Source organism: Mustela nivalis (assembly GCF_964662115.1).
Source record: "Mustela nivalis genome assembly, chromosome: 1".
Taxonomy (NCBI): domain Eukaryota; kingdom Metazoa; phylum Chordata; class Mammalia; order Carnivora; family Mustelidae; genus Mustela; species Mustela nivalis.
Genome location: NC_139020.1, coordinates 157417781 through 157442430, shown reverse-complemented (window position 1 = coordinate 157442430; position 24650 = coordinate 157417781). Strand labels below are relative to the sequence as shown.

The following is a 24650-nucleotide window of genomic DNA, read 5'->3' as shown; positions in this document are numbered from 1 at the left end:
CACCCCCCCCCCTTCTTTCTGTAAACCTCAGTTTGTTTCCTAGAATTCAGAGTATCTCATGGTTTATCTTCCTCTTGGATTTCTTCCCCCTCAGGTTTCCCTCTCTTCCCCTAATGTCCTCCATGCTATTCCTTCTGTTCCACATATGAGTGAAACCATATGATAATTGTCTTTCTCTGTTTGACTTATTCTACTTACCATAATCCCCTCCAGTTCCATCCCTGTCAATGCAAATGTTAAGTATTCATCCTTTCTGATGGCTGAGTAATATTCCATTGTCTATATGAACCACATCTTTTTATTCATTCATCTGTTTAAGGATATCTCATCTCCTTCCATAGTTTGACTATTGTAGACATGTTGCTATGAACATTGGGTGCATGTGGCCCTTCTTTTTCACTACAACTGTATCTTCGGGATAAATACCTAGTAGTACAACTCCTGGGTTGTAGGGTAGCTCTATTTTTAATGTCTTGAGGAACCTCCATACTGTTTTCCAGAGTGGCTGCACCAGCTTGGATTCCTACCAACAGTGTAAGAGGGTTCCCCTTTCTCCACATCCTCACCAACACATGTTGTTTCCTGTCTTGTTAATTTGGGGGATTCTAACTGGTGTAAGGTGGTATCTCAATGTGTTTTTTTTTTTTTATATCTTTTCAGTGTAACAGAATTCATTGTTTTTGCACCACACCCAGTGCTCCATGCAATACGTGCCCTCCTTAATACCCATCACCTGGCTCCCCCAACCTCCCACCCCCCACCCCTTCATAACCCTCAGATTGCTTTTCACAGTCCATAGTCTCTTTTGATTTGAATTTCCTTGATGGCTAATGATGCTGAACATTTTTTCATGTGTCTGTTAGCTATTTGTATGTCTTCATTGAAGTGTCTGTTCATGTGTTCTGCCCATTTCTTGACTGGGTTATTTGTGTTTTGGGTGTTGACTTTGAGAAGTTCTTTATAGATCTTAGATGCCATCTGTTTGTAGTGTCATTTACAAATATCTTCTCCCATTCTGTGGCTTGCCTCTTAGTTTTGGTAACTGTTTCCTTTGCTGTGCAGAATCTTTTTATCTTGATGAAGTCCCACAAGTTCATGTTTGCTTTTGTTTCCCTTGCCTTTGGAGATGTGTCTTGAAAGAAGCTGCTGTGGCTTATGTCAGAGAGGTTACTGCCTATGTTTTCCAGGATTTGGATGGATTTCCTGTGTCATATTGAGGTCTTTCATGAATTTTAAGTTTGTCTTCGTATATGGTATAAGAGAATGGTGCACTTTCATTCTTCTGCATGTGTCTGTCCAATTTTCCGAGCACCATTTATTGAAGAGACTTTTTTTCCATTAGATATTTTTTCCTGATTTGTTGAAGATTAGTTGACCATTAATTGAGGGTCCATTTCTGCGGTCTCTGTTCTCTTCCATTGATCTATATGTCTGTTTTTGTGCCAATACTATGCTGTCTTGATGATCACAGCTTTGTAATACAGCTCGTATATGTAATACAGCTTGTGATACTTCAAGCTTTTGTTTTCTCTTTCAACATTCCCCTGTCAATTCAGGGTCTTTTTGGGTTCCATCCAACTTTTAGGATTGTTTGTCCCAGTTCTTTGAAAAATGCCAATGGTACTTGAGATGGATGATATGAATGGCATTGAGAGTATAGATTGTTCTGGGCAGCACAGACATTTTAACAGTGTTTATTCTGCCAACCATGTGTATGGGATATTTTTCCATCTGTTTGTGTCTTGCTCAATTTCTTTCATAAGTGTTCTGTAGTTTGTGGAGTATAGACCCTTCACATCTTTGGTTAGATTTATTCCTGGGTATCTTATGGGTTTTTGGTGCTATTGTAAATGGAATCAATTCCTTAATTTCTCTTTCTATTCTTAGTATATAGAAATGCAATTCATTTCTATGTATTGATTTTGTATCCTGCCACATTACTGAATTGCTGTATGAGTTGTAGTAATTTGTGGGTGTAGTCTTTTGGGTTTTCCACATAAAGTCTCATGTCATCTGGAAAGAGAGAAAGTTTGACTTCTTCCTTGCCAATTTGAATGTGTATTTTATTTCTCTTTGTTGTCTGATTGCTGAGGCTAGGACTTCTGTTGAATAGCTTGTGGTGAGAGTGGGCATCCTTGTCATGTTCCCGACCTCAGGGGAAAAGCTCTCAGTTTTCCCCCATTGAGAATGTCATTCTCTATGCACTTTTCATAGATGGTTTTTATGATAATTGTGGTATGTTCCTTCTCTCTCTACACTTCGAAGAGTTTTAATCAGGAAAGGAGACTGTATTTTGTCAAATGCTTTTTTCCATCAGTTGAGAGAATCATACCTTTCTTATGTTTTCTTTTATTAAATGCTTTATTATGTTGATTGATTTGCAAATGTTGAAGCAACCTTGCATCCCAGGAATAAATCACACCTGTTTTTGGTTGATAATACTTCTAATGTACTGTTGGATGCTGTTGGTAGAATGATGTACTGTACTGTACTAATAATGTACTGTAGGATGCTGTTGAGTATTTTGGCATGCATGTTCATCAGTGATATTGATCTGAAATTATCCTTTTTGATGGGGTCTTTGCCTGTTTTGGGGGTCAGAGTAATGCTGGCCTCATAGAACAAGTATGAAAGTTTTTCTTCTATTTCTGTCTTTTGAAACAGCTTCAGTAGAATTGGTGTAATTTCTTCTTTAAGTGTTTGGTAGTATTTCCTTGGGAAGCCCTGGACTCATGTGTGTTGGGAGGCTTTTGATTACTCTTTCAACTTCCTTGCTGCTTATTGTTCTGTTCAAAATGTGTATTTTTTCTTGTTTCAGTGTGGATAGTTTATAAGTTTCCAGGAAGTCTTCCATTTCTTCCAGATTGCTTTATTTGTAGGCATATAGTTGCTGGTAATAATTTCTAATAATTGTTTCTATTTCCTTGTTGTTAAGTGTGATTTCTTCCCTTTCATTCTTGATTTTATTAATTTGGGTCCCTTTTTTCTCTCTCTCTCTTTCTCTCTCTTTTTTGGATAACTCTGGCCTGAGGTTTATCAATTTTATTAATTCTTTTGTGGAAGCAGCTTCTAGTTTCATTGTTCTGTTCTACTATTTTTCTGGTTTCTGTTTCATTGATTTCTTTTTTTTTATTAATTTTTTATTTTTTATAAACATATATTTTTATCCCCAAGGGTACAGTTCTGTGAATCACCAGGTTTACACACTTCACAGCACTCACCAAAGCACATACCCTCCCCAATGTCCATAATCCCACCCCCTTCTCCCAAACCCCCTCCCCCCAGCAACCCTCAGTTTGTTTTGTGAGATTAAGAGTCACTTATGGTTTGTCTCCCTCCCAATCCCATCTTGATTCATTGATTCTTCTCGTACCCACTTAAGCCCCCATGTTGCATCACCACTTCCTCATATGAGGGAGATCATATGATAGTTGTCTTTCTCCGCTTGACTTATTTCGCTAAGCATGATACGTTCTAGTTCCATCCATGTTGTCGCAAATGGCAAGATTTCATTTCTTTTGATGGCTGCATAGTATTCCATTGTGTATATATACCACATCTTCTTGATCCATTCATCTGTTGATGGACATCTAGGTTCTTTCCATAGTTTGGCTATTGTGGACATTGCTGCTATAAACATTCGGGTGCACGTGCCCCTTTGGATCACTACGTTCATATCTTTAGGGTAAATACCCAATAGTGCAATTGCTGGGTCATAGGGCAGTTCTATTTTCAACATTTTGAGGAACCTCCATGCTGTTTTCAAGAGAGGTTGCACCAGCTTGCATTCCCACCAACAGTGTAGGAGGGTTCCCCTTTCTCCACATCCTCGCCAGCATCTGTCATTTCCTGACTTGTTGATTTTAGCCATTCTGACTGGTGTGAGGTGATATCTCATTGTGGTTTTGATTTGTATTTCCCTGATGCCGAGTGATATGGAGCACTTTTTCATGTGTCTGTTGGCCATCTGGATGTCTTCTTTGCAGAAGTGTCTGTTCATGTGCTCTGCCCATTTCTTGATTGGGTTATTTGTTCTTTGGGTGTTGAGTTTGCTAAGTTCTTTATAGATTCTGGACACTAGTCCTTTATCTGATATGTCGTTTGCAAATATCTTCTCCCATTCTGTCAGTTGTCTTTTGATTTTGTTAACTGTTTCCTTTGCTGTGCAAAAGCTTTTGATCTTGATAAAGTCCCAATAGTTCATTTTTGCCCTTGCTTCCCTTGCCTTTTGCGTTGTTTCAAGGAAGATGTTGCTGCGGCTGAGGTCAAAGAGGTTGCTGCCTGTGTTCTCCTCAAGGATTTTGATGGATTCCTTTCGCACATTGAGGTCCTTGTGTGTGGTATAAGGAAATGGTCCAATTTCATTTTTCTGCATGTGGCTGTCCAATTTTCCCAGCACCATTTATTGAAGAGGCTGTCTTTTTTCCATTGGACATTCTTTCCTGCTTTGTCGAAGATTAGTTGACTGTAGAGTTGAGGGTCTATTTCTGGGCTCTCTATTCTGTTCCATTGATCTATGGGTCTGTTTTTGTGCCAGTACCATGCTCTCTTGATGATGACAGCTTTGTAATAGAGCTTGAAGTCCGGAATTGTGATGCCACCAACGTTGGCTTTCTTTTTCAATATCCCTTTGGCTATTCGAGGTCTTTTCTGGTTCCATATAAATTTTAGCATTATTTGTTCCATTTCTTTGAAAAAGATGGATGGTACTTTGATAGGAATTGCGTTAAATGTGTAGATTGCTTTAGGTAGCATAGACATTTTCACAATATTTATTCTTCCAATCTAGGAGCATGGAACATTTTTCCATTTCTTTGTGTCTTCCTCAATTTCTTTCATGAGTACTTTATAGTTTTCTGAGTATAGATTCTGTGTCTCTTTGGTTAGGTTTATTCTTAGGTATCTTATGGTTTTGGATGCAATTGTAAATGGGATTGACTCCTTAATTTCTCTTTCTTCTGTCTTGCTGTTGTTGTAGAGAAATGCAACTGATTTCTGTGCATTGATTTTATATCCTGACACGTTACTGAATTCCTGTATAAGTTCTAGCAGTTTTGGAGTGGAGTCTTTTGGGTTTTCCACATATAGTATCATATCATCTGCGAAGAGTGATAATTTGACTTCTTCTTTGCCGATTTGGATGCCTTTAATTTCCTTTTGTTGTCTGATTGCTGAGGCTAGGACCTCTAGTACTATGTTGAATAGCAGTGGTGATAATGGACATCCCTGCCGTGTTCCTGACCTTAGAGGAAAAGCTTTCAGTTTTTCTCCATTGAGAATGATATTTGCGGTGGGTTTTTCATAGATGGCTTTGTTGATATTGAGGTATGTGCCCTCTATCCCTACACTTTGAAGAGTTTTGATCAGGAAGGGATGCTGTACTTTGTCAAATGCTTTTTCAGCATCTACTGAGAGTATCATATGGTTCTTGTTCTTTCTTTTATTGATGTGTTGTATCAGATTGACTGATTTGTGGATGTTGAACCAACCTTGCAGCCCTGGAATAAATCCCACTTGGTCGTGGTGAATAATCCTTTTAATGTACTGTTGAATCCTATTGGCTAGTATTTTGTTGAGTATTTTCGCATCTGTGTTCATCAAGGATATTAGTCTATAGCTCTCTTTTTTGGTGGGATCCTTGTCTGGTTTTGGGATCAAGGTGATGCTGGCCTCATAAAATGAGTTTGGAAGTTTTCCTTCCATTTCTATTTTTTGGAACAGTTTCAGGAGAATAGGAATTAGTTCTTCTTTAAATGTTTGGTAGAATTCCCCCGGGAAGCCGTCTGGCCCTGGGCTTTTGTTTGTTTGGAGATTTTTAATGACTGTTTCAATCTCCTTACTGGTTATGGGTCTGTTCATGCTTTCTATTTCTTCCTGGTTCAGTTGTGGTAGTTTATATGTTTCTAGGAATGCATCCATTTCTTCCAGATTGTCAAATTTATTGCCGTAGAGTTGCTCATAGTATGTTCTTATAATAGTTTGTATTTCTTTGGTGTTAGTTGTGATGTCTCCTCTTTCCTTCATGATTTTATTTATTTGGGTTCTTTCTCTTTTCTTTTTGATAAGTCAGGCCAGGGATTTATCAATTTTATTAATTCTTCCAAAGAACCAGCTCCTAGTTTCGTTGATTTGTTCTATTGTTTTTTTTGGTTTCTATTTCATTGATTTCTGCTCTGATCTTTATGATTTCTCTTCTCCTGCTGGGCTTAGGGTTTCTTTCTTGTTCTTTCTCTAGCTCCTTTAGGTGTAGGGTTAGGTTGTGTACCTGAGACCTTTCTTGTTTCTTGAGAAAGGCTTGTACCGCTATATACTTTCCTCACAGGACTGCCTTTGTTGTGTCCCAGAGATTTTGAACCGTTGTATTTTCATTATCATTTGTTTCCATGATTTTTTTCAATTCTTCTTTAATTTCCCGGTTGACCCATTCATTATTTAGAAGGATGCTGTTTAGTCTCCATGTATTTGGGTTCTTTCCAAACTTCCTTTTGTGGTTGAGTTCTAGCTTTAGAGCATTGTGGTCTGAAAATATGCAGGGAATGATCCCAATTTTTGATACCGGTTGAGTCCTGACTTAGGACCGAGGATGTGATCTATTCTGGAGAATGTTCCATGTGCACTAGAGAAGTATGTGTATTCTGTTGCTTGGGGATGAAATATTCTGAATATATCTCTGATGTCCATCTGGTCCAGTGTGTCGTTTAAGGCCTTTATTTCCTTGCTGATCTTTTGCTTGGATGATCTGTCCATTTCAGTGAGGGGAGTGTTAAAGTTCCCTACTATTATTGTATTGTTGTTGATGTGTTTCTTTGATTTTGTTATTAATTGGTTTATATAGTTGGCTGCTCCCACGTTGGGGGCATAGATATTTAAAATTGTTAAATCTTCTTGTTGGACAGACTCTTTGAGTATGATATAGTGTCCTTCCTCATCTCTTATTATAGTCTTTGGCTTAAAATCTAATTGATCTGATATAAAGATTGCCACTCCTGCTTTCTTCTGATGTCCATTAGCATGGTAAATTCTTTTCCACCCCCTCACTTTAAATCTGGAGGTGTCTTTGGGCTTAAAATGAGTTTCTTGGAGGCAACATATAGATGGATTTTGTTTTTTTATCCATTCTGATACCCTGTGTCTTTTGACAGGGGCATTTAGCCCATTAACATTCAGGGTAACTATTGAGAGATATGAATTTAGTGCCATTGTATTGCCTGTAAGGTGACTGTTACTGTATATGGTCTCTGTTCCTTTCTGATCTACCACTTGTAGGCTCTCTCTTTGCTTAGAGGACCCCTTTCAATATTTTCTGTAGAGCTGGTTTGGTGCTTGCAAATTCTTTCAGTTTTTGTTTGTCCAGGAAGCTTTTAATCTCTCCTTCTATTTTCAATGATAGCCTAGCTGGATATAGTATTCTTGGCTGCATGCTTTTCTCGTTTAGTGCTCTGAAAATATCATGCCAGCTCTTTCTGGCCTGCCAGGTCTCTGTGGATAAGTCAGCTGCCAATCTAATATTTTTACCATTGTATGTTACAGACTTCTTTTCCCGGGCTGCTTTCAGGATTTTCTCTTTGTCACTGAGACTTGTAAATTTTACTATTAGGTGACGGGGTGTGGGCCTATTCTTATTGTTTTTGAGGGGCGTTCTCTGAACCTCCTGAATTTTGATGCTCGTTCCCTTTGGCATATTGGGGAAATTCTCCCCAATAATTCTCTCCAGTATACCTTCTGCTCCCCTCTCTCTTTCTTCTTCTTCTGGAATCCCAATTATTCTAATGTTGTTTCGTCTTATGGTGTCACTTATCTCTCGAATTCTCCCCTCGTGGTCCAGTAGCTGTTTGTCCCTCTTTTGCTCAGCTTCTTTATTCTCTGTCATTTGGTCTTCTATATCACTAATTCTTTCTTCTGCCTCATTTATCCTAGCAGTTAGAGCCTCCATTTTTGATTGCACCTCATTAATAGCTTTTTTGATTTCAACTTGGTTAGATTTTAGTTCTTTTATTTCTCCAGAAAGGGCTTTTATATCTCTCGAGAGGGTTTCTCTAATATCTTCCATGCCTTTTTCGAGCCCGGCTAGAACCTTGAGAATTGTCATTCTGAACTCTAGATCTGACATATTACCAATGTCTGTATTGATTAGGTCCCTAGCCTTCGCTACTGCCTCTTGTTCTTTTTTTTGTGTTGAATTTTTCCGTCTTGTCATTTTGTCCACATAAGGGTATATGAAGGGGCAAGTAAAATACTAAAAGGTTGGCAACAACCCCTGGAAAATATGCTTTAACCAAATTAGAAGAGATCCCAAATCGTGAGGGGGGAGAAAGGGGATAAAAAGAGGTTCAAAAAGGAAGAAAGGCAAAAAAAAAAGAAAAAAGAAAAAAAAAGAAAAGAAAAGAATTAAAAAAAGAAAACACCTAAGAAAAATGTAAAAAAGAAAAAGTATATATATTAGATAAACTAGTAAAAAATCGTTAAAAAAGAAAAAGGTAACAGTTAAAAAAAATTTTTTTTACCCGAAGGCGAGAAAAAAAACAACAAAGAATGAAAAAGAAAAAAATTAAATTAACTGCAAGACTAAAAAAAAAATCACAGGGAAAAAGCCATGAGTTCCGCGCTTGGCTTTGTCCTCCTCTGGAATTCTGCTGCTCTCCTTGGTATTGAAACCGCACTCCTTGGTAGGTGAAGTTGGTCTCGGCTGGATTTCTTGTTGATCTTCTGGGGGATGGGCCTGTTGTGATTCTCAAGTGTCTTTGCCCCAGGCGGAAATACACCGCCCTTACCCGGGGCCGGGGTGAGTAATCCGCTCGGGTTTGCTTTCAGGAGCTTTTGATCCCTGAGCGCTTTCCGTAGAGTTCCGGAGGGCGGGAATACAAATGGCGGCCTCCTGGTCTCCGGCCCGGAGGAGCCGAGAGCCCAGGGCCACACTCCTCAGTGCGCCCTCAGAGAACAGCGCCCAGTTACTCCCGTCTGCCTGACCTCCGGCCGCGCTCCGAGCTCACCGAACCTGCGACTGGTTCAAGGTAACACCGAGCTGCGAGCTTACTGTCAGCTCTGTCTCTGTAGCCAGCTTTCCCGTTCCAATACCCGCAAGCTCTGCGACACTCAGACACCCCCGATCCTTCTGTGACCCTGCGGGACCTGAGGCCACGCTGACCCCGTGTGGGCTTCGCTCCAGTTTAGCGTTTGGAGCGATGTCCCTCAGCGGAACAAACTTTTAAAAGTCCTGATTTTGTGCGCCGTTGCTCCGCTGATGCTGGGACCCGGCCCCTCCCCCCGGGGTCTGTCTTCCTGTCGCTTTGGATTCACTTCTCCACCGGTCCTACCTTTCAGAAAGTGGTTGTTTTTCTGTTTCCAGAATTGCTGTTCTTCTTGTCTTCAATCTGCCGATGGATTTTCAGGTGTTTGCAATCTTTAGATAAGCTCTCTAGCTGATCTCCGGCTAGCTGAAGCAGTCTCAGCCTGCTACTTCTCCGCCATTTTGACTCCTCCCCCGGAACTCTGTTTCATTGATTTCTGCTCTAATCTTTATTATTTCTCATCTGCTTGGTTTAGGCTTTCTTTGCTGTTCTTTCTCCAGGTCTTTTAGGTGTAATGTTAGCTTATGCATTTGGCATTTTTCCAATTTTTTGAAAGAGGCTTGGATGGCTATGTATTTCCCCCCTTAGGACCACTTTTGCCATATCCCATGGGTTTTGGACCGGTGTGTTTTCATTCTCATTAGTTTCCATGAATTTTTCACATTCTTCTTTAATTTCATGGTTGACCCAATCATTCTTTAGCAAGATGCTCTTTAACTTCCAAGTGTTTGAATTCCATCCAAATGTTTTCTTGTGATTGAGTTCCAGTTTCAAAGCATGTGGTCTTAAAATATGCAGAGAATAATCCCAATCTTTTGGAATTGGTTTAGACCTGATTTATGATCTAGTATGTGGTTCCATGTCCCATTGAGAAGAATGAGTATTTTGTACAATACTCATACAATGAGTATTGTATGTTTTAGGATGGAATGTTCTTTATATATCTACAAAGTCCATCTGGTCCAATGTGTCCTTCAGTAGTCTTCTTTCTTTCTTTTTTTTTTTTTTAAAGATTTTATTTATTTATTTGACAGAGAGATCACAAGTAGGCAGAGAGGCAGGCAGAGAGAGAGAGAGGAGGAAGCACGCTCCCTGCTGAGCAGAGAGCCCAACGTGGGACTTGATCCCAAGACCCTGAGATCATGACCTGAGCCAAAGGCAGCGGCTTAACCCACTGAGCCACCCAGGCACCCCAGTAGTCTTATTTCTTTTTGATCTTTTTCTTAAATGATCTGTCTGATGCTGTGAGTGGAGTGTTGAAGTCTCCTACTATTTATTACTGTATTATTATCAATATGTTTCTTTATTTTCATTTCATTATTAGTTGGTTGATAAAATTGGCTGCTTCCATGTTGGAGGCATAGATGTTTACAATTGTTGTATATTCTTACTGTATAGAACCTTTAAGTATAATATAATGTTCCTCTACATCTCTTATTATGGTCTTTGGCTAAAAATCAAATTTTTCTAATATGAAGGTTGCTACCTCAGCTTTCTTTTGAGGTTCATTAGCATGGTAGATAGTTCTCCATCCCCTCAATTTCAATCTGGATGTGTCTTTAGATTCAATATGAGTCTCTTTTAGACAACATGGATGGGTCTTGCTTTTTTATCCAATCTGAAACCATATGTCTTTTGATGGGAGCATTTAGCCCATTTCCTTTTAGAGTACCTATTGAAATATGAATTTAGTGCTATTGTAATGCCTATAAAGTCCCTTTTCCTATAGATTTTTTTTTCTTTTTTGTCTATGTGATTGTTGGGGTTTCTCTTCGTTTACAGAATCCCCCTTAATATTTCTTACAGGGCTGGTTTAGCGGTTGCATATTCTTTTAGTTTCTTCTTTCCTGAAAGCTCTTGATCTCTCCGTCCTTTCTGAATGACAGCCTTGGTGGGTAAAGTATTCTTGGCTTCATGTTCTTTTCACTTAGTAGTCTGAATATGTCCTTCCAGCTCTTTCTTAGCTTTCCATGTTTCTGTGGACAGGTCTGACGTTATTCTGATATTCCTCCCTCCATATGTAAGGAACCTCCACTCCCTGGACTGCTTCCTTGGCTGTAAAATTTGCAAGCTTCACTATTGTATGTTGGGGTGTTGATCTATTTATTGATTTGGGGAGGGGCCTTCTCTGCCTCTTAGACAGGAATGCTTGTTTCCTTTCCCAGATTAGGGAAGTTCTCAGCTATCATTTCCTCAAATATGCCTTCTAGCACCTCCCCCTCCACTCCCTTGGGGATCCCAATAATTTTGACACTGGAACATTTCATGGCATCATTAATCTCTGCAATTCTTTTCTTAGGTGCTACTAGCTACCTGTCCCTATTTTCCCCAGCTTCCTCCTTTCTATCAGCCTGTCTTCTAGATCACTAATTCTCTCTTCTGCCTCATTTACCCTAGCTGTGAGAGCATCCAATTTAGATTGCATCTCATTCATAGCAAGTTTTTCTATGGCCTGATTAGATCTCATTATGCTCTTAGAGATTCTATATTTTCACTAATGCTTTTCAATCCTAGCTATTGTTGTCATGATTGCGATCCTGAATTCTCTCTCTGACACTTTGCTTATATCCATATCCATTAGTTCTATGGTAGATTACATTGTCTCTGGTTATTTTCTTTGATGAGAGTTTCTCCTCCTAGTCATTCTGTTGGGGGATGGTTGAGTGAAGGAGTAGGGTCCAAAATATCAACTATGACCCAAGCAAGGTGTACCCTAGCTAAATCCAGAGCAGTGAGAAGCCATCACTGATAAAACAAATCCAGAATGAAACACAAGAATAAAATCTATTAAATTAAAAAATTTTAAAAAGGGGGGATGAAGGAAGGGGAGCTATAATCTTTCAGTGTGGACAAAGCAGGGTGTTTCAGTTGTTCCTGTGTGTATTTTGGTTCATGTGTTAGAAAACACTATTTGCCAAAATTAAAAGGAAAGTAAAACTTTTATACATATATGAAAGTAAAATTTTTATATACATATATATGAAAGTAAAAGTATATGTATGTATATATCTCATTTATGAAAATAAAACTTTTATATCTATATATAAAAATTTTACTTTTCTTGTAATTTTATGTATATATATTACATATATATGTAATATTGAATAGTAAAGAAAGAACTACAAAAGAGCATATGCCTATAAAAACATACAGGTGTGAAAAAATACAAGTTAAAAAGCTACTATGAATTACAAGTTGATATAATAAACATCTAACTGAAAGAAGAAAAAAGTAAAAAGAATAAAACAGAGGAAAAGCATAAGAGAAAGAAAACAAAGAAAAAGAGAGTTAAATCTGAAAAATAAACAAGCTGTGAGGCAACACCTGGAGCTCACCATACTATTTTCCCCTGGTGTTGGGATTTTACAGTCTTATGGGGTCTGTAAGGTTGTTGTCCTCTTGTTCTTCCAGCCTGTTCTGGGGGAGGAGTATGGCACGCTGTTTCTCAGGCAACCCTGTGGGCGTGGAGTTACCCTGCCCCCTGTCAGGAAATGACTCAGTGGAAACTAGTCTTCTTGTGCTTTTGTTCTGTGGCAGTTTTTTGTGCTTCTCCCAAGGGTAGAGCAAAAATGACCACACCCAAACCTCTGGCCTGGAGCAGAAAATTCACAGTCTGCACTCTTTAATAAACCCTCCAGAGCAAACAGTCTCCTTTTCTGTATGCGCCATTGAAAACCACAGCCTCCCCTGCAGTGACTCAGAGGTTGTCCCAGGGACCCAGGCCTGGTGCTGACCTTTGTGCTTCTAAAACCATGAGCGACTGCGGGCTCACCCTCTCACCCACAGCCCCTGGATCCTGTGTGAGCACTGCTCTAAAACCCTTTCCCAGCCTCTAGAGCTCTGTAAGTTTTTGCCTGGTTGTGGGCCCAGGCTCCTGATTTTTTCAGGCTGCTCAAGAGAAGAGCAGTTCTCAACCAGGCTGGCTTGTAGTTTTTGGTGATCTGAGCTGAGAAACCATTCCTGGCTTCACTGCTTGTTGCCAGTTCAGGAAGCCCCTTTGTCTCTGAGGCTTCTATCCCAAGACCATAATGCTCTCCTAGAATTCTGCCTGTTCCTTTCAAAGAAGGATGTCACTCTTTTTTTTGGGGGGGGGGGGTATGTCACTCCTTAGAGCAGATTTCTAAAGGTTCTGATTTTGTGCTCTGGTGTTATATCACTTACCATGCACCAGCTTATGGTGCCTCCCTCCCCCTTCTGTTTATCTTCTGATACCTCCCTACAGATTTGTGACTCTGCACTTCCTACCTTGCAAAAAACAGTGCTTATCTGATTGTAAAGATCCAAATATATATTCTTACACCTCAGACTGATTTCATGGGTGTTCAGAATAGTTTGGTAGATATCCAGCTAAATTCAGGGGACCAGTTAAAATGGGGTCCCATACTCCACCATCTTGGCTCCTCTATTTTTGTTATTCCAAATTAACATGCAACTGTAGTTCTGTTATCTTCTCTGATACAGTAAGAAAGAAGACTAAAGGAATTTCCAAGTTTATTTTTTCTAAAATTCTCTTCTTATATTTCTAGTTTTATTAGGTCATGATTAGAGAATATGGCCCATGTATTTGTTTGCTAGTGCTGCTGTAACAAAGTACCACTAACGAAAGAGCAAATAAAGTCACATTATGAGGGCCTAGGGGTTAGGATATCAACATATGAATGGGGTAAGATACAACCTAACCCATAATAGTTGTACACAATGCTTTCTGAAATGGAAGTTTTCTGTGGCACCTGGCCCTGTCAGTCAGTGGAGCATGCAACTCTTGATCTCAGAACTGTGAGTTCTAGCTCTACATTGGGTGTAGAGATTACTTAAAAACAAAGTCTTTAAAATGGAGAATTTCTTTGTAATCTGATACATAATACCTTCTCATAAATATTTCTTTGGTAGCCTATAAGAGTGATATTATTGTTGTTAGTAGTAATAATAGTAAAAACACTATTTTTCAGAGCAGTTTAAGGTTCACAGAAATATTGAGTTGAAAGTATAGAGAGTTTCCTTATACCCCACACCCCCTATGCACACAGCCTCCTTCACTATCAACATCCTATGCCAGAGTGGTAGGTTTGTAACAAGTGACAAACTTACACTGACATGTCATTATCACTCAAAGTCCACAGTTTTCATTAGGATTCACACTTGGTGTTGTACATTCGTGACAAATATATAGTGACATGCCTCTACCATTGTGGTATACAGAATAAATGTCACTGCCCTAAAACTTCGCTGTGCTCCATCTACTCATCTCTCCCTCCCTCCAGTCCTTGGAAGCCACCAGTCTTTAACTATCTCCATAGTTTTTCTTTTTCCAGAATGTCATATAGTTGGGGTCATATGGTATATAGTCTTTACAGATTGGCTTCTTGCACTTAGTAATATGCATTTAAGTTTCTTCCATATCTTTTCATAGCTTGATAGCTTATTTCTTTCTAATCTGAATAATAATATTCCATTGTCTGGATGTGCCACAGGTGATTTATCTGTTCACCTACTGAAGGACATATCAGTTTGTTCCATGTTTTGGCAGCTATGAATAAAGCTGCTAATAACATCTGTGTGCAGTGTTTTATGTAGACAAGCTTTCAACTCACTTGGTAAGTACCAAGGGGTGTGATGGATGGATCTTATAGTAAGGTTATGTTTACTCTTGTAAGAAATGGCCAAACTGTCTTCCAAAGCAGTTGTACCATTTTGCATTCTCATCAACCATTAATGGGAATTCCTTTTGCTCCATATTCTCTCCAGCATCTGGTGTTGTCAGCTTTTTGGATTTTGGCCATTTTAATAAGTGTGTTGTGTTGTTTTAATTTGCAATCTCTAATAATATATGTTGAGCATCTTTACATATCTCATTTGCCATCTATCTTTTTTGGTGAGGTGTGTGTACAGATATTTGGCCCATTTTTTAATTGGGTTGTTTATTTTCTTATTGTTGAGCTCTTTGTGTATTTTGGATAACAGTCCTTTTATCAGATACATCTTTTGCAAATATTTATCTCACAAGCAGTTATTTTCTTTTTAACAAGAATGGTGGAATGGAATTAGTATCATAATCACTTAGAGACCTGTGGCATCTGGGTGGCTCAGTCGGTTAAGCATCTGACTCTTGGTTTCAGCTCAGGTCATGATCTCATGTGTTGTGGGATGGAGCCCTGTATTGGACTCTGCACTCAGTGGGGAGTCTGCTTGAAGATTCTCTCCCTCTGCCCCTTCCTACATTTGTGCTTCCTCTTTCTCTAAAATGAATAAGTAAATCTTCAAAAACATCACTTATAGAGATTTCACTATATTTGGAGCTTTAATGATATATAGAACTTTAACTATATAGGGAGGATGCAAGTATCCCACTCCAAACCTACTAAACCAAAATCTTCACAGGTTCACCTGGGCACATGCAGTTTTATGAGCTTGGAGACAAGGGAGCAGTGGAAACAAAGGCATTGGGGGGGTGGAGAAGCCCAGGACTGGGCAGTTGACAAGTTGGGGAGGGAACTGTCAGTACTGACTCCCAGGTTTTTGGCTTCAAAAAATGGTTTCAAGGAGAGGTTGTTTACTGAAATGGAGAACCTGGAGGAGGAGCACATCTGGGGAAAGATTTAGAGTTTGGTTTTGAATATGTTGTATTTGAGAGGCTGTTAGATATCCAAGTAAGGATGCTGAACAGTCAGAGGAATCACAAATGGATCCAGATCCCAGACACATTTAGAGGATAATGTGTCTGGAGATGGCATTTGAAGAGGTGGGCCAGGGTGAGATAAGTTGAGGAGATAGTGTGTGTTGAAGAAAAGAGAAGATGGCCTCATTTAACTTAATAACCTCTTTAAAGACCCTGTCTCCAAATACAGTCAGATGTGAGGTACTGGGGGTTACGACTTTAACATAATGAATTTTGAGGGGACACAATTCTGCCCATGGCAGGCAATGAGGCACAGTGAGCCCTGGGACTGAGGGCACTAAGCACTTGGGGTGCAGTGCCCAGAATTCTGGCCTCAAGATGGACATGTGGAGGGTGGTGGAGCTTGTACCTCCCCTTCAGTACCTGGCAGCCCCCTGACCCCTTGTTCACTCTTCACTACAGGCTCGCTGATTGGCCAGAGACTCTCAGACCATCCTGATGTGCGGAAAATTGGGTTCACAGGTTCCACAGAGGTGGGAAAACACATCATGAAGAGGTAGGTGGTTGAAGTACTTCTGATCACAGTGTTGGGATGTGGGCAGTGCTGTGTATGAGCTTCACGCAGGTTGGGACTCTGTGTCTGGGTTTCTGACAAGCTCTTGGTGAGGCTGGTGCAGCTGCTCTGTGGAGCACACTCAGACCAGGGGACTGCTGAAGACTCAGTGAAATTTGGGGCCACCAGCACAAGTGTGACAGAGCTGCTCTGTACTGAGATGTGCTTCAAATGTAAAAGGTCCACCGGATTTGGAAAACTTAGTATACAAAGTGCCTTGTTAAAAAACTCTTATATTGATTGCAAGTTGAAATTATATTTTTTATTAATTGGGTTAAATAAAATATGTTAGAATTAATTTCATTGGTTTCTTTTTAGTTTTCTTTTACAACTAAAAGAAATTTAATTTAGTTTTTTAGTGGCTACAATAGAATTGCCATTACATATGTGGCTGGTATTTGAGGTGCTTGCTCTACTCTATTGGTCAGCTCTGTTCTAGAACATCCTCTCATCTCTTACTCCTTGGACTTGCCTCAGGCAGCTGGGGTTGTGTTCCTGGTTCTGTCACTAATTCATGATAATGACTAGGGCCTAGCCCTGACCCTTCCAGGCCTCAGTTTCCCCATAACTTCAGCAAAGGTAGTTTGCATGTTCCGTGGTACTGGTCTATGTAGCTGATGAGCTTGGAGAGGGCTGGACCACCACATAGTACCTTGTAACCCTGGCATCCCCAAAACAACCGTGGGATGCCTGAGCCCCACCCCACTGAAGCTGAATTCTAGGGGGTCGATTTCAGGCATCTGTACTTTAGTGAAAAGTACAAATAGAGAGGAGCTGGGGCTTCTGTTGGGCATACTGCAGCTTTTCTCTGAGCTTATGTGACCACGCTCTTTCTCTGTTGCAAGACTCATGCTTGAGATCTCCCTTGGGCAGTCCAGCTATGACATGAAAATTCCATGAGGAGAAAGGCTTCTTTCGTGTTAAAACAACATCTCCTTGTAGTACCCAGTGCAGGGTGCTTCCTTCTCCCTGGACTCTTCTGCAGTTTCTGACCCTGCTCTCCATGAGCCCATCTGTGCACCACAAGATGGGATTCTCACCTCTTGACCCCACACCCACTTTGTGAGCCAGGGTGCATCCTGGACTCTGAGTGGTGCCATGCTTGATCACAACAGCTTTACATGGGATCCTCTTCTGGGTCAGGAGCCATGGCCAGTGTGGCTGGTAGAGTGTCTTTAGGGTCAGTAGAAGCTGATGTCACAGCCTGTGAGGAGGCCAGATGGAGCTGTACTGCTTCATTTTGAGTGCAGGAGAGCAAACCTCAACATTGAAGAGAGGGAGGCTGACTGTGGTGCAGGACTGATGGACACAGTGGGAAGGGTAGTTGCAAGCAGCCACAGTGGCTTATTTACCTGTCATTATTCAAAAGCTAGCTGGTCTCCCCAGTGCTGTATAGGCATGTGTGCTAAGGCCAGAGAGAGGACTCAGTAAATGTCAGGTCTGAGGACTACAGGGCAGGAGGGCTTGGGACATCCTGTTAATGTGGGACTGCCATCTTCTGGGGACTTTTCAAGCCTGCTGTGGTTGGTGCCTGAGATGGAAGGCCTCTTCCTGGGTCAGTCCTCAGTGAGGAGCATGCCCCCCACCAACCCTGTGGCATGCCTGTCTTTTCCTGGCCCAGTCCTTTGGGTGTCCCTTGAGAGGACAGTATCAGTGAGTCCACTTTGTGCCCACCATGTAGCATGCACAGAATTCCTGGCTTCTCTCTGTTTGCACCTGTCATTGAAAATCTGAGGTGCTGGAGTCCCTGTGGCATGGCATCTGACCCAACTGGGGAATGGTTCTGTGTTTGGTTTATTCACTGGATGTTTACCAAACACTGCTGCTTGACCAGACAAACGCCTGCCTGCCTCGGTGGGATTTAAGCTTTGATGGGTAGGGTTGGACACAAATAAAACATGCAGCATAGTACAGCAGGCACAGAGCACAGGGGCATGCCACTTATAGGGGGCAGTCGAGCAGGTACCCCAGCAAGGGACAGAGCAGAACCCAGAAGGAAGTGAGGAATGAGCTTTGAGGATGCCTGAAGGAGGAGTGATCCAGAGAGGGCTGTGTGAGCAAAGGCCCTGCGGTGGGTGCAGGCCTGGGTGTGGAAGAGGAGAAAGGCAGCACTGTGGCAAGGGGAGGGAGTTAGGGAGAGCTGATGAGCATGGGAGTGGGGAGAAACTCCTTCTGACCCCCTCCTTGCTCTTTGAGCAAAGCATGCTTTGCAGCTTCCCTTGGCCCCTCCACCTGGAACCCCCATGTCTCAGTCTCCCAAGGACCCAGCCCTACCGTACCAATCTCTGTCCCTTTCAGCTGCGCCCTGAGTAACGTGAAGAAGGTGTCCCTGGAGCTGGGAGGGAAGTCGCCCCTCATCATCTTTGCTGACTGTGACCTCAGCAAGGCTGTGCAGATGGTGAGGGCCTGCCTGGGGGGTGGAGGTGGGGCACCCATCTCTGATTCTACAGTCAAACTCACACATTTGGCCTAGACTGGCAGGAAGGGACCTAGGGGACAAGGAATGATATATGCCTTCCAGGAAACAAATTTCTCAAGAAGTTTCATAACTATCAGAATTACTGAGATCAGCTTCACAGAATGATAAATGTAAGCCACAGTTCCATCTGTTCTGAAATCAGCATGACAACTTTTCTTTTTTTCCCGTGTCCACTTGCCCAGCTCCTCCACTGACTCACTGGGCAGCCTCAGGCAAGTTACTCAATGTTTCTGGGCTTCGTGTTCTCACCTGTATCATAGGGAGAATACGCCTATGGTTATTACAGGGACTCAGGAAGCTACGAAGTCTGAAGGGCTAAGAAGATGTGGCAGGTGCTGTGTGTCAGTGGTTCTTTTGTTCATATTGTCATTGTCATTATTATGCCTTGGTCCCCCTTTCCACACCTGTGGGAACAAGTCAGTTCAACCAGGTGTCCAAATATGCCTCATTCCCTCTAAGTCTCGCTGTGCCTTAGAGGACAATGTGATGCCCAGCATAGACATAAAAGGGAGTGCAGCTTCGGATAGGGAAACTGAGAGAGACAAGTCCATTTCCAAAGGGTCTTGGCATCAGTGACAAGGCCGTTACTTCAAGGCCAAAGGCCCAGGCCATGTTACTGGGCAGTGCAATCCAAGCTGCCAGGAGAGCCAAGCTCTTGCTCCTCCCTTGTACCCACAGCCCCCCGCCCGCCAAATAGGGCTTCCAGGCCCAAAATGCAGGCTCCCTTGAGCCTCTGAGGACACTTATTCTGGACTGCTGCCAGGAGTTCTCTCAGGCCTAGGCTGGCACCCAGTCCCTCCCAAGACGGGGGGCTGTCTGCCTGCCTTTGCCTGTGTCTGCTGCCTGCTCCAAGCTAAGAGACTCTCCGGGCTCAGCCCCAAGAGTGTGGACTCTGACTCCTCCTGCATCACCCCAGGGAGCATGCCTGCATACAGGGTCTCCTCTCCACTCCCTCTTGTCCTCCACTCTCTGTAATGTGAACACAGGTGTCCCCCCAGGGGATGGGACTCATCTCTTCTCTTGAGGTGACTAAAGAATGAGTAGAGCCTGTATGTCCATTGCTGGCTGGGCCTGAGATGCCATCCCATTGGATACTGGAGACACACATTCCTACCCTTCCCTATAAGGAGGTGGTAACTGGGCCTGGGTAGGTGGGATGTGGGGAGCTGGCACCCCAGGAGCAGTTGTGAGCCAGCATCCTTATCCATTCTCCAAAGGGGATGAGCTCCGTCTTCTTCAACAAGGGAGAAAACTGCATTGCAGCAGGACGGCTATTTGTAGAGGACTCGATCCATGACCAGTTTGTACGGAAGGTGGTAAGTTCTACTGCAGAGTCTTCACTGGGACGGCCACCTATGCTTCAGGGGTAGGGGGCAGGGAGGCAGGGCTGGAGCAGGTGGAGTCAGACACTGTCCTTCTGAATCAGGAAACCCTCAGGCAAAACTGTATCTTTTTTCACATGTCTTTATTATTTCAGTAAGAAATGGTAACTCTGAAGCTCACACTGACCTAACCAAAAAAGGCCTGTCCTAGGTCAGCTCCCGAACAGTGAACCCTAAGCCAGGGATTGAGGTGCATGTGGCTCACTGTGGGTGAGCTGTCAGGGAAAGCCTGGGAGGTGGGAGGGACCAGAAGAGGACAGAGACAGGTCTGGTCTCAAAGTGACATGTAGCTCTAGCCTGACCCACAGATAGAAGCTCTGGAGCACAAATGATACCTCTTAGATGTACCCCTGGGGTCAAGGAGCCAGGCATTTGTCCCCTGTCAACAGTTGCTGGCTGTGAGTGTTCATGGGCTAGAAGAGGTTTCCCTGGGACCTGGGACCAGCAGCTGTGAGAGGCAGGTGGGTACTCTCAAAGAGGGTGGTGTGTGGCACTCACAGCCTCTCCTACATTCTTACAAGACAGGACCAAAGGGGAGATTACTCTGCCCCACTGACTCTGTTAGAAAAAGCTGTGGGGAGGATGTTGGTTGGTGTCACTGGGTCCCAAGTCCATCCCTGGTTCATTCAGTGATTGTAGGGCCTACAGAGCTCTGGGGCTAAACTTCAGCCAAGAATCCTTCTCCACATCCTGGCAAGCAGAGTCTGATTCCAGCAGATACGAGAGAAGATGTTGGAACACAGCCCCTACATGCTGGTGTAAAAAACTGTATTTAGGAAGCCAGGGGAAAAGACAGAGCAGGACTGGGACAAGGCTAGGCAGCTGTGAGGAAGGAGTTCTGGGGAGGGTCTTGGATAACAAATAAAAATATGAAAGGCAGTGAGGAAAGAAACAGGGTTTCTAGAAAGGAGTTTAATAGCTTCTGCCACTTGGTGGCTTGGGCTAACAGCCATTCATGCAGTCATGGTCTTGTGGGTGGGCACTGTGGGCACCAGCCTAGGTTCGCCTGAACTTGCTTATGCATCTGCAGTCGGCGGGGGTGCTTGGTGGCTGCGTTGGGATGGCTCATCTTTGTCCCTGCAGTCCTTCATCCTGTAGTGTGTGCTCAGACACATGCAGGGCCAATGGTAGGACTCCTAGGAGGGAGAACAGGAGTATAAAGATTTCTTAGGATCTCTCAAGGTTGTTTCTGCCACATTCTGCCTGCCCAAACAAGTCACAAGTTAGCTCAGATTCAAACCTATCTCCATGAGAAGTGAATACAATGCATAACCCACTGTAGTTTGGGAGCCGGGCAGCCTGGCTGAATGAGTCCTTTGCCCAGTATAGGACTAGCTGAATCTGGGGCACGGGTGGGAAGTCATGATGGAGGGCCTATGAGGGGGCAGCTCACTGAATGAATGTAGTTGTGGAGAACATAGCTGGGCAAACCCCAGCCCCCTCCAGGTCTGCAAAGGAGTCATGAAACCCCCACAGGGTGAGGATAGGGGTCAGAGTCCCAGGAGAACTGTCAAGGGAGTTTCAGCTTCCTAATATGGGAAGTGAGAGGCACATCCAGGACACTCAGCATTATTACTCTTGGCATCCTAGGGATGGAGCTGGGGGTAGGGGAGAGTTGGTGGCCAGGTGGGAACAGGGAAGGAGAGCACAGCAGGGATAGGGACTCTCTTCAGCACAGAAGAGCTAAGGGGTCCTTGGTGAGAGGGTAGGGGCTGGTCCTTGGGGGCTTGAGTGTCTTCTGATTAGGCCTGGCTGGGGGGTATAGAGCAGAGGGGTAAAGTAGCCCTGGTCTCAGAGGAGGAGGCAGCCAGTCAAGCCTGACCTTGAGGCATCTACAGTGAGGGTGGAGATGACCTTGTTTGATCTTAAGAAACTGAGGAAGAAACCTGGAGAGAGGTGGCAAAAATAAGAGGGATGAACCCCAGCCAGGAGTCCAGAAGGTCTGATGTCTACCTCCCACTGGTAGTGCCATCTAAGTTCTTTTCCATAGCACAGCATCCCATATTCAGGGACTTCTCTGACTCTCTGCATCCAGCCCCAGAATCCATCAGATACCATGTAGCACATCTTTTATGGAGTCCAAAACCCATGTCTCCAAGGGGCAAAGCCTAGACTTACATTTAGGCTGGCTGAGGCAACAAGGGAGCCTTTCCAGAGGAGGGGACCTTGAAGCTGGGCTTTGAAGCAGGAAGTTGTGGGAGCAGGAGTGGATGGACTCAAGGCCCAGACCCTTCCACTTAGTCTCCTACTCTTGTCACCAGGGCACTGTGGCAGGACATGTATCTCCCTGCCCCACCCCCACTCATATTCTGGAGGGCCCAGACAAGTGATCTCTCAGCTTCTCAGCCTATGAAGCTGGGTGCAGGACCACTATAGGGACACACTCTTTGCTGACCTATGTCTGGGCCTCACCCTATCCCTGGACACCTCTGTTTTCTCAGCCTGTCTGATGCTAGGCTTGTCTCCTTGTACATTAGAGGCATTTGGGGTTTCAGCCTTGAAGGCAGATCTGGAACCAGAATTGAGACTGTACTGAGCGTGTGTAGACTTTCTTCAGGGCCCAGTGGCTGGTCACCAAACATGCAAACCTGTTAGGCGGGTCAGGTTGGGAATATCAACAGAAACCATGGTACTTGACTAGGACCTGACTGGGAGGACTCTCCACAGGTGGAAGAGGTAAAGAAGATGAAGATTGGCAACCCTCTAGACCGGGACACCAACCATGGACCGCAGAACCACCAAGCCCACCTGCAGAAGCTGGTAGAGTACTGCCAGCATGGTGTGGAGGAAGGGGCCACGCTGGTCTGTGGTGGGAAACAAGTTTCTCGGCCAGGTCAGTCAGAGCACTTCTGGCTTACTGGGGTGAACTGGAGGGCAGGTAGCATGGCCTCTGGTCTCCTGCCCCACTCTAACTGCAGGTGTCTGAACTCCACAAACTCCATGGTTAGGCTCCCAGACCTCAGAGCTTATTCGGGACATTGGCTGTGGTGTCCTTGGCTATTTGGACCCCAGCCAGACCAGATGTCATACTGGCAAGGTGAAGACACCAGTTCTAAAATCTAGTCAGTGCTGGTTTAGTAGGGGACTTTGATTTGCCTTAAATATCTCTGCATCCTTGAAGTTCTTTCCTCCCATGGATTCCATGGCACTGGCTTCCATAGCTTTCTGTCTTCGCTGTTACTTCTCAGTGGTCACTTTTCGCTGAACTTCCATTTCCACTTGTGCCTTGAATGAAGGTATAGCCCCAGGTATATCCTGAACTTGGAGCACTTCTCATGGCAGACCATTTCCCTGGAGGGTCTCATTCCCTGCAGTGGCTCACACCCTCTCAAGTACCTGTCTCCAGGCTCCTCCTCATCCAGAAATCCTAACCACCTAGACACCTCCACCGGCATGTCCGCAGGCCCTTGAGACTGAACAGTTACCAAATTCATCACGTTATCGGAGTGTTCTGACCCAGATATACACTTGCCTCTCTAGAATCTTCCATCTCATCAAGTCACAGGAGCCAGAGGAGCAGGGGCTGTGGCATGGACTGTTTGAGCTGCTTCCTTGTCAGACTGCCCACCACATGGGGACAGGCACATGTCTGGCTTCTACACCATTAGGTCCTTCATGCCAGCACTAAGACTCATACCAAATCTGAGTTAATCTGATGGAGGGAAGGAGGGAAGGAAACAATGAATTCTAGATTTTTCTATTTTTCTGACTCCTACTTTAAATTAATTGCCTCATTCTCTTAAATTAAAAATCTGTCTTCCTCCCCTGCATCCTTGCTGCCATATTGCCGACTCTGCAGCTCATTTTGCCTGCAGCATCACGCCTGCTTCCTGAAGACCCTCTTGTACTGTGCTAACCCTTTACTCATGGTAGCTGCTGGAAGTCTGAGTATGTCTCCCCCAACGCTGAAGCAACTTCTGCAGTGACCCATCTTCCTGCAGAAGCAAGCTCAAACTCCTCACTTCATGTGCAGGGTCTTCCATAGTCTGTTGCTAACTGACCTGCCCTTGCTACAGCCACATTTTACTCTCTCTGAGTACATCTCATGTTTCCCCGCTCCCTGGGCTTCTGCTGCTCTGATTAACAAACCTCTCCCCATTTCCTCAGCAGCTGGCGAATTCATCAACCAGCTCAAATAACATCCAGGTGCAGACCATAGGTACTCCTATGTCACAGATGCTCCCTGGCACCCCGTGCAGTGACAGTTTTATAGCCATTGATAGCCACCCTTTCCCTGCTCTCAGTACACTAGAGTTCAGGGTCTGATGGGAGAGAGTAAAATGAAGGCATGGTTTGCAGAACAGTTCTGATGGTACATCACCCAGAAACTAGGACACTGGGGAGCAACTGTCACCACTTCCTGGCCTGAGAGCCAAGAGGAGGAAGTAGAATTCCTAGAAGCTGGTGGAGGGTAGAGCTGTGGGGTACAAACTCAGTTGGTTGTCAGAGGGTAGGGGAGCCTCATGTGGGCCAAGTCCAGAAGGGCAGAGAA

General features: G+C 43.6%; 1 protein-coding gene across 5 annotated transcripts in view; it reads left to right on the top strand.

Moving 5' to 3' along the window:
• Positions 1-24650, top strand: part of ALDH1L1 (aldehyde dehydrogenase 1 family member L1) — a 136411-nt gene that overhangs the window by 105628 nt on the left and 6133 nt on the right. For all 5 annotated transcript variants that reach the window (XM_082746176.1, XM_082746178.1, XM_082746177.1 and 2 more), the window contains 4 exons: positions 16147-16240; positions 18596-18695; positions 19994-20092; positions 22826-22991. In XM_082746176.1, coding sequence (XP_082602302.1) covers positions 16147-16240; positions 18596-18695; positions 19994-20092; positions 22826-22991 — 459 coding nt within the window. The remainder of the gene's footprint in view (positions 1-16146; positions 16241-18595; positions 18696-19993; positions 20093-22825; positions 22992-24650) is intronic.